At 35.6% G+C, this 14,476-nt stretch overlaps 3 protein-coding genes across 10 annotated transcripts; 2 read left to right on the top strand and 1 right to left on the bottom strand.

Moving 5' to 3' along the window:
* Positions 1–408: 408 nt before the first annotated feature.
* On the top strand, positions 409–4,010 carry LOC120085652 (ubiquitin C-terminal hydrolase 22). 2 transcript variants are annotated; one of them, XM_039041776.1, is made up of 3 exons: positions 409–1,491; positions 2,057–2,165; positions 2,724–4,010. In XM_039041776.1, exons 1-3 carry the CDS (start codon positions 709–711, stop codon positions 3,500–3,502), a joined length of 1,671 nt encoding a protein of 556 aa, XP_038897704.1. In that variant the 5' UTR covers positions 409–708; the 3' UTR covers positions 3,503–4,010. The 2 variants fall into 2 exon arrangements, with proteins under 2 accessions (XP_038897704.1, XP_038897703.1); XM_039041775.1 differs by having other exon boundaries at positions 411–1,481; positions 2,047–2,165.
* An 839-nt stretch (positions 4,011–4,849) lies between these two features.
* LOC120085651 lies at positions 4,850–9,922 on the top strand. 7 transcript variants are annotated; one of them, XM_039041773.1, is made up of 9 exons: positions 4,850–5,110; positions 6,213–6,552; positions 6,633–6,783; positions 6,928–7,262; positions 7,355–7,505; positions 7,872–8,212; positions 8,313–8,463; positions 8,561–8,898; positions 9,170–9,922. In XM_039041773.1, the coding sequence occupies exons 2-9, from the start codon at positions 6,220–6,222 to the stop codon at positions 9,680–9,682; spliced, it is 2,313 nt and encodes a 770-aa protein (XP_038897701.1). In that variant the 5' UTR covers positions 4,850–5,110; positions 6,213–6,219; the 3' UTR covers positions 9,683–9,922. The 7 variants fall into 7 exon arrangements, with proteins under 7 accessions (XP_038897701.1, XP_038897699.1, XP_038897697.1 ...); XM_039041771.1 differs by having other exon boundaries at positions 6,210–6,552; XM_039041769.1 differs by having other exon boundaries at positions 5,196–6,552.
* Positions 9,923–10,388: 466 nt separating this feature from the next.
* LOC120085654 (probable phospholipid hydroperoxide glutathione peroxidase) lies at positions 10,389–13,788 on the bottom strand. The gene is made up of 6 exons (XM_039041777.1): positions 13,407–13,788; positions 12,681–12,756; positions 12,493–12,555; positions 11,606–11,724; positions 11,360–11,527; positions 10,389–10,625 (listed from the first exon to the last, which is right to left on the bottom strand). The coding sequence occupies exons 1-6, from the start codon at positions 13,674–13,676 to the stop codon at positions 10,596–10,598; spliced, it is 726 nt and encodes a 241-aa protein (XP_038897705.1). The 5' UTR covers positions 13,677–13,788; the 3' UTR covers positions 10,389–10,595.
* Positions 13,789–14,476: the final 688 nt, after the last annotated feature.

Genomic DNA, 14,476 nt, shown 5'->3' with positions numbered 1-14,476 from the left:
ACACATATAGCCTCCACTTGTCCACTTCAATGGAGTCACAAACCTACTCTCTTTTAGTTGTGACACTCTTGCTTCTAAGCCTTTTTCTTATCTTGTATAAATAGTAAATTAATAACAACAAAACTATAAATATAAGAATTCCCTTGTAATTGAAATGCTATAGACTTTCACTGGTATGATCATTCTTTTTATTTCAAACAAATATAGGGTAAAAATTTAAAGGTTTTCTTAATAAAATAAATATGGTTTCGAACCAACTTTCATCTTTAAGCAAACATTAATGGTAGCTCAAATTTTGACATTTTCTTGGTTTCATTCTAGAGGATTTCAGAGAAAGCAGAGAAACTTGCACCCATTATTTGATGGGCCTCAAAGGGAAATGATGGAAGGGTTATATTATGAGTTATATCAGTCAAAAGCACCGCCTTTCCTTCTCCGCTAAGTCCTTCCATTTCATTCAGCTCTCTCTATCAGTTTCCCTTCACAAAACGTGGGAGATTTCTCGACCCAAATCCAAAATTTCCTCAAGGTTCCACAAGGAACGAACCATTTTTATTCATACATACATTTTCTTTTTCTTTTCATTACCCCATTTTAACTATTACCTTTTGATTCAGACTGTCGATTTCTTCTTTCACAATATAAATCATCCGTTTGATTCTTTTTCCTATCAAACAAATCTGTGGTTCTGTGTTTCTCTTTTTGAGCATGTCCCAAAGGAACCCATCTTATTCTAATCCAACACCATGCAACCATCTCGCTGATTACAAGCTCAGATATGGATTAAACGGCTATAAATCCATTCAAAATCATTTTAAAACTGCCCCAAATGGCAGAACCAGTATTCAAAACCCCGATTCGAAGCTACCCAGATGCGGTTCTTGTGATGGGTATAAAGGAAGACTTTACATATGCTTGATTTGTGCCTCAATCTCTTGTTCAGATCATACCCCTCTTCATAACCAGTCTGAAAAAGGCCACGATTTAGCTGTTGATGTTGAGAGAGCTGAGCTTTTTTGTTATGCTTGCTCCGATCAGGTTTACGATCCTGATTTTGATCGGACGGTGATGTCGAAGCACATCGTCGTCGCTGTACCGGAGAAATCGCAATCGCAATCGGCGGCAGAGAGTATTGGGGAGCGATCGAGTAAGAGAAGGAGATTGGGATCTGTAGATTTGTTGGATTTGAAGAATTTGAAACCGTTGATTTCTGTTAAAGATCAGCGGTCGAAATCGTGCTATCCTTTGGGATTGAGGGGATTGAATAACTTGGGCAATACATGCTTTATGAACTCTGTTCTTCAAGTGTTTCTTCATACTCCTCCATTGAGCAATTACTTCTTGAATGATCAGCACAACCGTGAAACTTGCAGCAAAAGACCCATGGGGCAGCTGTGTTTGCCTTGTGACATTGATTATATTTTTTCTGCTGTGTTTTCTGGTGATCATGTGCCTTATAGTCCAGCTCAATTTCTCCACAGGTCTGCCATTGTATGATTTCTCCCAATTTCTTTATTCTCTGTTGGGTTTTTGGCCTTTTCTAGTTTGAAGCTCTTGACAGAGTTTACTGATCTCTGCCTCTCTGTCTGTCATGGCCATTCATGGTCTGTATTAGAAGAAAAAGTAGATGGTTCTGAATTGTTTGTAGTTCAACATGTGGGTGTGTGATTTTAACCTCTGATCTTAATCTATTAGCTTAAACTTTTGTGTTTACGAGGTTGTGTATCGATGTAAGAGATTCATTGAACTACTGCAATGACATTGCCTTCCTTGATAATCTCTTGTTGGATATTGTGTTAATTTCTGAGTTCAAAACTAAGAGGATTGTTAAGAGTAATACATAGAAGCTTATTATATGTACCGTAGCTTAAACTTTTGGGTTTAGTCTGTTTTCTTTCAGAAATTAATTGATGAAAAGATGTGTTGTTTGTCGGTTTCAACTTCTGTAATTCTTTGGATTGATATAGTATTTGCTTTCAGATCTGATCAATTAGATCATTTGGGGTATTTTCTAAACTTTTCAAATCTTGTTTTCATATCTCTAAGTTGGTGGCAGCACTCTGCAAATTTAGCATGTTATGAGCAGCAGGATGCCCACGAGTTCTTCATCTCAGTTTTAGATCGAATCCATGAGCGAGAACAGAAATCTAGGAGCCAAGATAAAGGTGATATGTTACTTTTTTTTTTTTTCTAAATTTAGTTTTCCTGTTTAATGTTTAAGGAGGCCACTTCTTTCTCTGGTCCTTTGTTTGGGCCTCATTCTATGACTGTGACATCTAATTTGGCTGTTTGTCAATGTTTTGTATGCTCCTAAGTATTTTATAGTTAAAAGATTCTCTGTGAAGAATGCATTCATGATTTTGACGTAAGGCATGTGTTTTATGATTATGCTAGCAACATTTTAAGTTAACCTTGTTACTTAATTTTGATGATTAAAACAATCACAATGTTTAGTCGAACTTAGATGAAGTTAGAACAGATTAGAAATGCATTTACCCTAACTGCCAAAGTGAGCTTAGCTCAACAGTCAATGGTAGTTGGCATGATCTTTCTCTCCCTTACAAGTTAGAGGTTGGATCCCTTGCTTCTGTAGTTGTTATACTAAAAAAATTCATTTACTCTTAACTTGGATGAGGGGAAAATGTGTTGGAGTGAACTATTTGGATTTCTTTGATGATTCTGTATTTACTTACAAGGAAACTCTCTTTTTCCTTTTTTAACAGAGAATGGAGATTGCAAATGTATTGCTCACAAGGCCTTCTCTGGACAGTTGAGATCAGATGTCACCTGTATGACTTGTGGATTCACTTCAACAACTTATGATCCATGCGTGGACATTTCACTTGACTTGGACACCCAGGATTTCTCTTCTAGAAATATAGCTGGCAAGTCAGCAAAGCCGGCAGATTTCAGCAGTAAGTCTACACTATCTGGTTGTTTGGATCTTTTCACAAGACCGGAAAAGTTGGGATCCGACCAGAAACTTTTCTGCCAAAATTGTCAAGAAAAGAGAAATTCAGTGAAACAAATGTCTATCAGAAGGCTGCCGCTGGTCTTGTGTTTGCATATCAAACGATTTGAACACTCCTTTGTCAGGCGAACATCGAGAAAAATCGATCGGTATTTGCAGTTTCCTTTCTCCCTTGACATGATCCCTTATCTGTCCTCATCTATTATCAGAAACAGATATGGGAATAGGATTTTTGCTTCTGAGGGGGATGAATTAGATGCTTCATCAAAGTTTGAGATATTCGCTGTGGTTTCCCATTCAGGGACGCTCGAATCTGGCCACTACGTGACGTACTTGCGTTTGAGAAATCGATGGTATAAATGCGATGATGCCTGGATCACGGAAGTTGATGAAGAAATGGTGAGAAACTCTCAGTGTTATATGATGTTTTATCTACAGAAAATAGCCAACCACAAATCAAATGACGAATTGAGCTGCCTTCCTATTTCCCCGCGCAATGATGCATTCCAACAAATTGCTGGTTGCTGTTAATACTGAGATTTGCCTAAGGTTCCCACATTATGCATCACACATTCAAGGCCGACTAAGGATCCAAATGAAAGATCGAACAATCGGTTGTACTTCACAGAAAGAATGTGTTAGATATCGACACATATTCTTGATTATTTCTGCTGTTGTGCCTCTACTGGAATGCCAGAATTTCGTCACCAACTACACTCCGGAAATTAATCGGATGAATGTGACCTTAAGAGGGTCGTTAAGGCTCATACAACAGGATGATGTGATATCGAAAACGTTGCGTCTTCGAAAGATGAAGATGCCAACCATGTCAATTCAGTGATGGCATGTGGGCAAGAACAGATGCGTATGTGGTTTGTAAAAGCATTGATGAGCCATACAAGGCTTTTTTTTTTCTTTTCCTTCTTTTTAATAAGAAAGCCAAAGGTGTAAGAAATTCAAAAGTGAATCACTTGAAAACTGTAATAAGTTTAAAAGCCTCTGCTCGTCAAGAGAAGTTCCAATTTCTGCATAGTTCAAATTTGTCTTTTGTTCCTTTGATTCATTAGAGCCAGCGAGTTCAATGCAGAAATTGAGCTTGGTTGAAAAAAGTGCTTTTTGGGATCTAGTGGAAATATTATTATTTACTTATTTATTATTATTTTGCTGGGTTCACGGGTGCCCCTCGGGTTAGGGAGACTCATTTTATTTTTCTATTTGGGTTAGATTACCATTTTGCCGTACTTTGGGTTGAGTTTTGTCTTATTTTGCTTTTGTCTTTTTAAATATCTAATTTTAGTTGATGTATTTTAAATTAATCTATCGTTGTTTTCTCCTTTCCTTCTTTTTTTGAAAAAACTTTTAAATGAATCTTTATTAGCATTCTCTTAATAAATTGTAGAAATATTTACAGTGACTTTTCTAGTATGAAAATTATAATTATTATTCAACTAATTTGAATAGCTTTGGAAGACTAAATATAAAATTGGGAGATTTTTAAAAATAGAAAAAAAAAAGAAAAAATATTTATACAAATAGTAAAATTTAATCCCTCTCTTTGTTGAACTGTCAAGAATGTTTCTTCAGTGAAAGTGCAATGTTTTCGTTGCATCAAGCGATCATAAAATGTCGTCGCTTCTTGTATTTAAAAAAAAAAAAATGAAAGATGAACTAAAGGTCGAATTCAAAAATTAAGAAAAAGAAAAAGGACTAAATTGGGAAAAAAACACTAATGCAGACAAGGACCAGTAAGTAAATTTCAGCCCTTAAATGAAAAAAAAGGGGAAAAAAAAAGTGGGACGTTAAAGAAGAGAATGTTTGAAATGGGCCTGGCCCACTTAATTTGAAGCCCTAAGAATATAAAAGAGGCCTGTATGGCAATAGGCACAAGTTGCCTCCATGACCAAACAGCTCTGGAGTTTTTGGCTCCTATCCCGGATTAGGGTTAACTCTTCCGACTAACAGATTTTCTTAGGCGCCAACTGAAAAACTTCCTTGGACCTTGCAATTCCCACTTCTCACTACAGCTATTATAACAACAAACAGGTACAAGTAACTCACCATTTTTCCCCTCGTTCAAAGCTCCATTGCATTTCTTCTATCTTCTTTCTCTTCGCCGTCGGACAATGCTGCTGTTGCACTGTAAGTTGTCGAGTATTTTTGTGATATGAAAACGTTCGGCCATTGTATTCCATTTGATCGAAACCTTCAAAACTGTTTACTGTAGCAATCTAGAAGATGAATTTGTTCATGATCACGTTAAGTTTTGTTCTGTTGGGAGGACTTGGATTTCTGAATTCTGCAATGGACTTAATTCTGAAGGATTTTCTAAGAGATTTTGAGCAGGCAGGGTTTCATGGAGATAATGTAGATGTACCTTCGGGAAATGAGTGCAAATTTGTACTTTTGATTTCACATGGACGTAGACATTCTTTTGACTTTTAATGCATGCTGCTGCATTGTGATCCTCCATTGCAGCGTCTTGCATATTAATTTGGGTTAGTTTGTCTAATGCTGGCTGCAGTGCTTATGAATTTTAGCGGTTTATTGCATCTATAATGATATTACCAATTGCACAATAACGGCCAATTTTCTTAAAACACCGATTGACCCAAAAGCTTAAATTGATAGGTGAAGTTAGATTTAATTATATTGCATCTAACACTCCCCTCAATTGTGGGCTTAAAATATGGAGAACGTTCAACAAGTAGAAATGAATATTAATTGGGGAGCAATGAGCAATGTAGAGATTTAAATCTAAGACCTCCTGAACCAACCTACTCTGATACCATCTTAAATCACCATTGACCCAAAAGCTTAAGCTGATAGGTGAAGGTAGATTTAACTATATATCATCCAATGAATTTTTATTTTGAATGTGGTGTGAAAATCTTTTTAAATCTCTCAAGAGATCGAAAAGGAGTGCATAGACTATTTAAAGTTCTTTCCTTTTCCTGAGAATTCAATGAATTGTTTTTTTAATTTTGAATGTTTTGCTTATCTCGTGTCGTTACTCTTGAGCATAGTTAAAACTCATTAGTGAAGTTGTTTATATCAAGCTCCTGTCTTCCTCTGAAGTTAAGCATTTTAAGTTCTAATTAATGCCCTAGGTTGACATCTTTGCAAAGGTAAAACGCTACTATAGTATTTTTCATTTCCCCTCCATATGATTAAAATTATGTATAATGAGTTTTTGCAACTCATTGAATGAGTAATCTTAAAGACTGTGTATGATTTCTAGAAGAAGGAGAATGGGTAGCCAAACTATTCAAAGCCATGAACGCTCCAGAACATATTGGACACCAGTAATGGAACGTTACTTTATTGATCTTATGTTGGAGCAGCTTCACAGAGGAAACAGGAGTGGGCACACTTTCAACAAGCAGGCATGGACTGAGATGCTTACGATGTTCAATTCAAAATTTGGATCTCAGTATGATAAAGATGTATTGAAGAGTCGCTATACAAATTTGTGGAAGCAATTCAACGATGTAAAGAATCTATTAGGTCATAGTGGTTTTTCATGGGACGAAGGTCGACAAATGGTAACAGCTGATGATTATGTATGGGACATTTACATCAAGGTGAAAAACTTTGTTCATGAAGAATTAATCTGAAGTTTGATAGAGACATGCATTATTTTAAACGACGCCATAATTTGTAGGCTCATCCGGATGCACGATCCTATAAAACTAAAGCAGTACTGAATTTTAGTGATTTATGCCTGATATATGGATACACTAGTGCTGATGGAAGGTACAGTCGATCAAGTCATGATATAGACTTTGATGATGAAGTCCAAGCTGTAAATACAGGTAAAAATGTTTCCTGTTATGGATCTCTGTGAAACCCTTATGAAATACATGAGTAATGCTCTTCCCTGTCTCTTCAGTAGACTTTACTTTAGTAGTGGACATAGTCAACTATCAAATAATATGGAACTTGCCCTCAATTTTCAGGTGATACCATTGGCTGCCCTGCACCTCCTGATCGTCCAAGAACAGATTGGACGCTAGAAATGGACCAGTATTTCATTGAGCTTATGCTGGATCAAGTAGGAAGAGGCAATAAGACGTCTAATACATTCAATAAACAAGCATGGACTGATATGCTTGCATTGTTTAATGCTAAATTTGGTCCCCAGCATGGTAAAAGGGTGTTAAGACACCGATATAAGAAATTATGGAAATACTACAGCGATATTATGAATCTACTTCAACAAAATGGATTTTGCTGGGATGAAGTACAGCAAATGGTGGTTGCTGCTGATGATATTTGGGACACTTATGTTAAGGTGCCTCATCATTTGTTATTAAACATATGAATATTTTTTTTCCACACTTATTATTGTTCTTCTAGTATTTTAATGGACCTTATTGAATGCAGACACACCCATTTGCACGAAGTTACAGAATGAAAGCCTTGCCAAACTACTATGACTTGGTTCTCATATATGGCAATGTAATTGATAATGAGAACCAGAATCATTTGCATCTAGATAAAAACCTTCAAGACGACATATCAGAGGTAAAGTGTGGTGAGTCACAAGTTCTTTACAGGCATCTTGGTCTCTTTACAAAGCCATTGATAAGATAACTAATCGAAACCTTGCAGTGGAGATTATCAAAGAAAATGAACCTAATCAATGCTTATCGACATGTTATATACAATTGGAATATAGAATATAATCATTTAGCTTTTTACTTTCTCCATTAACTAGGCAGATGAACTTTTTAGTTCTGCTGGTAGTTTTAGAAATTCTTGATGGGCGCTATTGAACTTTTTTTTTTCCCCTTTTGTTTTGTGTGTAAGCTAAAAGGCTTCAAGTGAATATAGTCATATAATGAATAAATGGATCATCCATCGATTTTGCAGACATAATAAAAGTATTATGCATCTACAGGAGAATCAAATGAAAATCAAATGGCAACTGTCAGCGATCGTACAAGAACATATTGGACGCCCCCGATGGATCGTTACCTCATAGACTTACTACTAGAACAGGTGCATAGGGGCAATAAAATCGGCCAGTCATTTGTGAGTCATGCTTGGATTGACATGGTTACTGCTTTCAATGCCCAATTCAGAGCTCACCATGACAAGGATGTGCTGAAAAATCGATACAAACATTTGAGACGGTTGTATAATGACATAAAGATTCTTCTCGAACAAAAAGGATTTTCTTGGGATGAAAATCGTGAAATTGTTACTGCTGATGATCATGTTTGGGATGCTTACACCAAGGTTTTCACTCTTCTCACTTAATCGTTTGAAGGTTTCCTTTTCTTTTTTCCCTCTCCTTTTTTACCCTTTTCCCTTTTGTGCTTATGTATTAAATGCACAGGATCACCCTGATGCCCGATCATATAGAGTTAAAACTGTACCAAGCTATCACAAGTTGTGTTTTATATTTGGTGAAGAAAGTTCTGACAGAAGATATAGCCGTTTGGCGCATGATACGGATCCAAGTAATGGAGTGCCTGTTCTGATGACTAGTATGTATAATTATTGATATAATCTCATTTATGAGTTCTTTTGCGTGGAGACTCAAAAATATGTTGCTTCAATACTTTATGTTTTTCTATTTTGTAGATGAAAGGAGAAATGATCAAGTCCCTGCTGGACCTTTTCCCATGATAGATTGGACGCCACAGATGGATCGCTCTTTTATTGATCTTATGCTCGAACAATTACAAGAAGGAAATACCTTTGGCCAAGCATTTAGGGAGCAAGCATGGACTCACATGATTATATCATTCAATGAGAGGTTCAAACTTCAATGTGACAGATATATTCTTGAAGATCGTTATTTCTGGTGGATGAAGCAATACAGCGACATCTACAATCTTCTCAATCACAGGGGGTTCGTGTGGAATGAATCTCAACAATTGATTACTGCTGTGGATGATCTCTGGGAAGCTTATGGAAAGGTGGTTTAATTTACGATAATTTCAATATAGAAAACATTGAACTTTCGCTGCAATTGTGCTTGTAGTGTTGATCCCCTGATTAATGACCTTGTTTGGAATAACCTTTCCAAATGCTTAAAAAAGTCATTTCAAACAAGCTCTAAGAGGCTTTACTCAGAGAACAGAATGTGTGTTTTAGTACCTTTCTAAGTTACATGAAAGGATAGTTAGCTAAGAAGAAGTTCAACATTGTTGCCTATAAATAAGACACAATCTTTCGAATGTTTTGCAGGAACATCCAGATGCCCTCTTGTACAAAGACAAATTCCTAGGGTACTATACTGATTTGTGCAAGATTTTTGGAAACGTATTAGACAGAGTAGTTGATGGTCGGTGTACAGGTGAAACTGATAACGAAAATGTGGAGATAAAGATGGCTGGACATGAACACCTACTACTAACATCAAGAGAGATTCATATTTCTCAACAGAGAAAGCGCCCTGCAGAGATAGCATCATTGGACACAGAGCTGTTGAAGAAAGTGCATAGAACTGAGAACGACGTGCAGAAAGCTCTCCCTGGGATGGCAGGTGTAGTCACTAGATTGGTGAACATGAAACAACACCATAACTATAAAGCAGTGGAAGGTGCCATTGATGCACTTCAAGCTATACCAGACATCGATGATGAACTGATGTTAGATGCCTGTGACCTATTAGAAGATGAAAGGAAGGCAAAAACATTTGTGGCTCTGGATGCAACCTTGCGAAAGAAGTGGTTATTAAGAAAGCTTCGTTTGCAATAATATCAAGCCATCTCCCTTGCAGTAACTAGCAAGTATTTTGCTAACTTCCTACTAAGTTTACCGAGTCAAAAAGAGGATTTTTGTTTGTAATTTCACATATTATTGTCTGGTTTCATCCACCTCTCCATGATAGATCAAATCATGTAGTTATAACTTATAAGTGACTGAAGCTAATTTTTACCTTAAACATTCGCTCTAACTGTATACATGGAGTATAAAAATGGAAAAAGGTTTCCCCCATCTCCAACATCTTTTAGTTAACATTAAAATACTATTTGGTTTCTATACTTTGAAGTTTATTCAATTTTAGTCACTATATTCTCAATTGTCCAATTTTAGTTCATGTAATTTTAATAAATCTTAAATTTAGTCTTAATATTACATTTTAAAAAAATTAAAGATGTAGACTTACTCCTTAATAGATTGGAGGATCCTATAGACGGGATATGAGAGAGTGGGAAGAAAAAGTTCTGAGACGGTGAACTTTGAGGGTACAAATCGACTTTGCTACAACCAAAGAAATATATTTATTTGCCCATTACTTAGAAATTGCTAAAAAAAAAAAATAGTTTGTTTCGAATAATAATAATAATAATAATAATAATAATGGAGGCACAAAATTCTCATGTGAAACATTTGTTTTACTTGAGTTGCAATGCTCCAATGCTAGAGACATTTCCAGGGCAAAATCCCACAATAACACACGTAATTCTCAAATTGGATCATTATACCAATAATAATATTATGATATTGTTATAAAAACATGAAAAGAGATGAAGTAAATACAAATTTCACACGTATACAACACCGACAATTGGACTGAGCCACTGACGGTAAACATATGTACATCTGTTCATTTCTTTTCTTCCTCTAATATTTAACTGCTACAAACTTTTCCCATCAGCTCCACATTTTAGGCGGCAACAAGCTTTTGGATATCCTTCTGAAAAACAGAAAAACCTAATCAGAATAACAAAAGTTGAAGGAAAGTGTTTAGAACTGAAAAAAGCACTTCCTTTTCATAAATATTTAGCTTGGTTGGCTATTAATGCATAGTTCATGTCATAACTCAAAAACTGTGTCAGTGCGACAAATGTGGAGAGAGAGGATTTAAACTTCAATCTCAAAGAAATATATACTAATTTTTACTGGCTGAAAAAGAAAAGAAAAGAAAAGAAAAGAAAAGAAAAACAATGTTAACTTTTTAGATTTACGGTTTACCCACTCCAAAAATTCTTAATTATATAGTTTTAGTCTACCTAGTTTTCATGATCATAGCGTACCTACTTTCATCGTGGTAAAATCCATTCTATCTTTTCCTTGAATTGACATAGTCTGAATTTGGAATTTTAGTGTGTAGTTTACAAGGTTCAAATTCCATGATGAGTTCTTATAGTTACTTGCACTAGGGTTTCTTATCATGTATTCAATTACTCTTGAATTAGTAGATTGCCTTGAACATGAAGTCGACGAAACAATGTAAAAACAAAATATCAGGCGGTAGAGTGGGTGGACTGGTACTTCATGAATTATCAATGACTTGACAAATAATGCTTTGAAAAAGTTAAATTGGAAAAATGAAGAACACGATTTAGTAGCTAAAACAGCCAAAGCTTGCAACAATTAGATAATGCAGCGAAATTCAGAATGGTGCACCTTAAAAAAAAAATGTCGTACCTCAATTTGAAACGGCGATGTTGTTGGTGGGTATCTCTCAACTACTTTACCATTTTTGTCCACCAAAAATTTCTCAAAGTTCCACTTGATAAGATCGCCTAAAAACCCTCCAGCACTTGACTTGAGAAACTGATATACTGGAGCAGTATTTGGACCATTGACATCAACCTGATATGCAGCAATTCTTTTACTATTTGCTAAGTTCACATTAAACCGTTGTGTCATATATATATATAGTCGGTTTACCTTGTCAAAAATTGGGAACTCTGCTTTGAACCTTGAGCAGGCAAACTGCTTGATTTCTGGATTGGATCCAGGTTCTTGGCCCCCAAATTGGTTGCAAGGAAAAGCCAAAATCTCTAATCCTGCCCTCCCAAACAAACAGACATGCATGTATAAGATTGTGATAACAAATGATGTCTCATTAGAACTCAAGGAAACAGTTGTACAATCTATAGAACAAAACCTGTTCAAGTAAGGTCGTTGATAATAAACGATGTCAACAATTCATTCCTTAATCAAACACAAATCTCACTTGGCTGAACCTGATACATTCATCTTGGTTTCAACTGAAATCTAAATTAAAGTTAACCAAATAACATGTGTAAATTAATCTAATATCGTGACTGAACCTATAGCAGTTCTCCAGAAGTTCACCAAGTTCTAGTGCACAGCCCAAATGTTCCACTAGCCAAATGGTTTTTTTTGTTTTTTTTTTTTTTTTTTTTTTTTGCTATTCATGTACACTATTTGCACCAAGTAGTATGCTGAGTCATAAGGAACTAAGGTTCTCACAATCCAACTTTTCAAGTGCTAAACTTTTTTTTACCATTTATTAAAACTCCTTTTGTAAGCACTTAAAAAGCCATTCCAAACTGTAGGTAGTTCGAGATATTAATCAAAATTAGGAGGAGCAATCTTCTTCCCCGATTGCTGTAACCATCTAATAAGCAAAGAAAAGCCACACAATTATTTGATGAAATGAAAAGAGAGAACATATCAGATTAGCTTGTTCAATTTTTTTTTTTTTTTTTTTTTTTTTTTTTTTTTGGAGGAGCTTGTTCAAATTATTTGTCAGGCGTCCTTTGTGTGTCCAGTAGTTAATGCAACCCCTACTTAAAGCATTTTCATACCTTGAGCTTTGTACTTCTCATACAAGTGTGACAGTTCTGAGTAATTTGCAGTAGTCAAGCCACTGGCATAACAAAAGAAATTTTGGATTAAATTATTGACATACAAATTCATATTAACTTCTTCAGGAAACTAAATTGCATAATTTTAAGCATATCTAGTGTAACCAAAATTAGCTAGAGTTGAATACATCTAGAAGCTACGTTAACTATCAGGAGAACCTTCCCTTTGAACTTGTTCAAAGAAACATCTTTGCCATCAATATCCTGCACCAGAAAACATACTAAAGAAATCCATTTTCAAAATTCAATTCAGCATCCCAACACATTCTTTCCACAAGGGAAGCCAATGTTTTTTTTTTCCGATTAAATCACTACTAAACTCAAAATTTATAGGTTAAGGTCACCCCTCCTTCATGTATGTGCTCGAAATATTAATTTGATTTTAAAAGCCTGTCACGTACGTTCGTTAGAATGACTTTCGAAGTACTTTTAAGTGCAAAAATTACTTTTAAGCACTGGACAAGTCATTCCAAATAGGTCTGAAGTTACATTATGATAATTCAAAATCTCTAATGCCATGTTTTAATCAACTCACATGTCAAAAGCTTGAGCAAAGGTAATATTTCATATTATATAATATAATATTATTATATATATTATATATATTCTTAAACATGATTCCACGCATCAGAGCTTCTTTACTCTTTTGGTACGAAAACAATTTGGGGGGAAAATCATTTGCAAATTTCCAGAAAAACAACGGTTCAGCTTAAACTCTGGCTGAAGAGAATGTCGCCACATTGAAATTCACAACAATTCTAAAATATGCTCAGAGAAACAAACAGTAGATAAACTCCACCGCTCCTGATGAACAATTTTGAAGAATTAAGAGTAAGAAGAAAAGGAAGAAGAACCTTAACAGTGAAATCGTAAATACTCTTCTCCGTAGCAGCTCTAGCAGAAACACCAGAAAATTGAGCTTTCGAAAGCACAGCCCGAGAAATTGAGGACTGCATAGGCAAATTATGGCGCAGAAAAGGCGACTTCGAAGCGGCGAGCGAGGATTTGACTGAAGGAATCAAATTAGCGGCCATGGAAGGCCATGAAGCAAGGGAATAGCAGAAACCAGTTGAGGTTTTGGAGCAAACATTGATTGGAGACGGGAAAGTGGCGGAGAAAGACATGGAAGCTCTGTGAATGCGGTGGATTGGGAATTTGGTGTGCGAGTTGCAGAGCGTTCTTTAAGAAGAAGAAAAAGAAGCAGATTGTGACCAACTGTGTGAATGGCACATTTTTCTAAGTTCTAATAAAGGATTTTAATGTGGATGATGTGGCTACACGTGGTATTGTCTAATTCATTTTAATTATTATCAATCAAAAAACCTTCACTAATTTATTCTCAAACAATGCATAGCGGCTGTGGTTGTGGTGAGCCATTCATATGAAAAGCAAATATATTTACTCACTTATTGACTTTAAGATTAGATATTCCATCTTTATTTCATATTAGGGGAGAATATTATAGGATGGAAAAATCAAGTCCATCAATCAAAACGGATCGAATCAAAGACGATTGGTTGGAGAAGTGGACGGGTTCGGTCAAGTCGTTTTGAAAAAAATCCAAAACAATTTTTTTATAAAAGAAAAATTCAAAGAATTAAACCGACCAAAACCAATCTACCAACTGACCGATGGTCAATTTGCCGATTGATGGCCAATTTGCACTCCTTGACGGTCGGAACCAGTTTAAATATTTACTGAATTGACCCTAGCTGATTCGACTCCGACTAACTGTTGCACAATCTTACTACACATATGGAGAAAAAAAGGAATTAAGAAAAGATGGAATGAGACACCCATTATCGTTTTAATGATAGATGACCACTTTTTCAATAACTAAATTAGAAAAATAAAAAAATAATTATGAAGACAATGTTATTAGATACTTTCCATTTGTTTGTTTTCATCATTTAGTGGAATTATT

This window comes from Benincasa hispida, chromosome 9 (assembly GCF_009727055.1).
Source record: "Benincasa hispida cultivar B227 chromosome 9, ASM972705v1, whole genome shotgun sequence".
Classification (NCBI taxonomy): Eukaryota; Viridiplantae; Streptophyta; class Magnoliopsida; order Cucurbitales; family Cucurbitaceae; genus Benincasa; species Benincasa hispida.
Note: the sequence above shows the minus strand (reverse complement) of the source record. Positions and strands in the feature narration are given on the sequence as shown.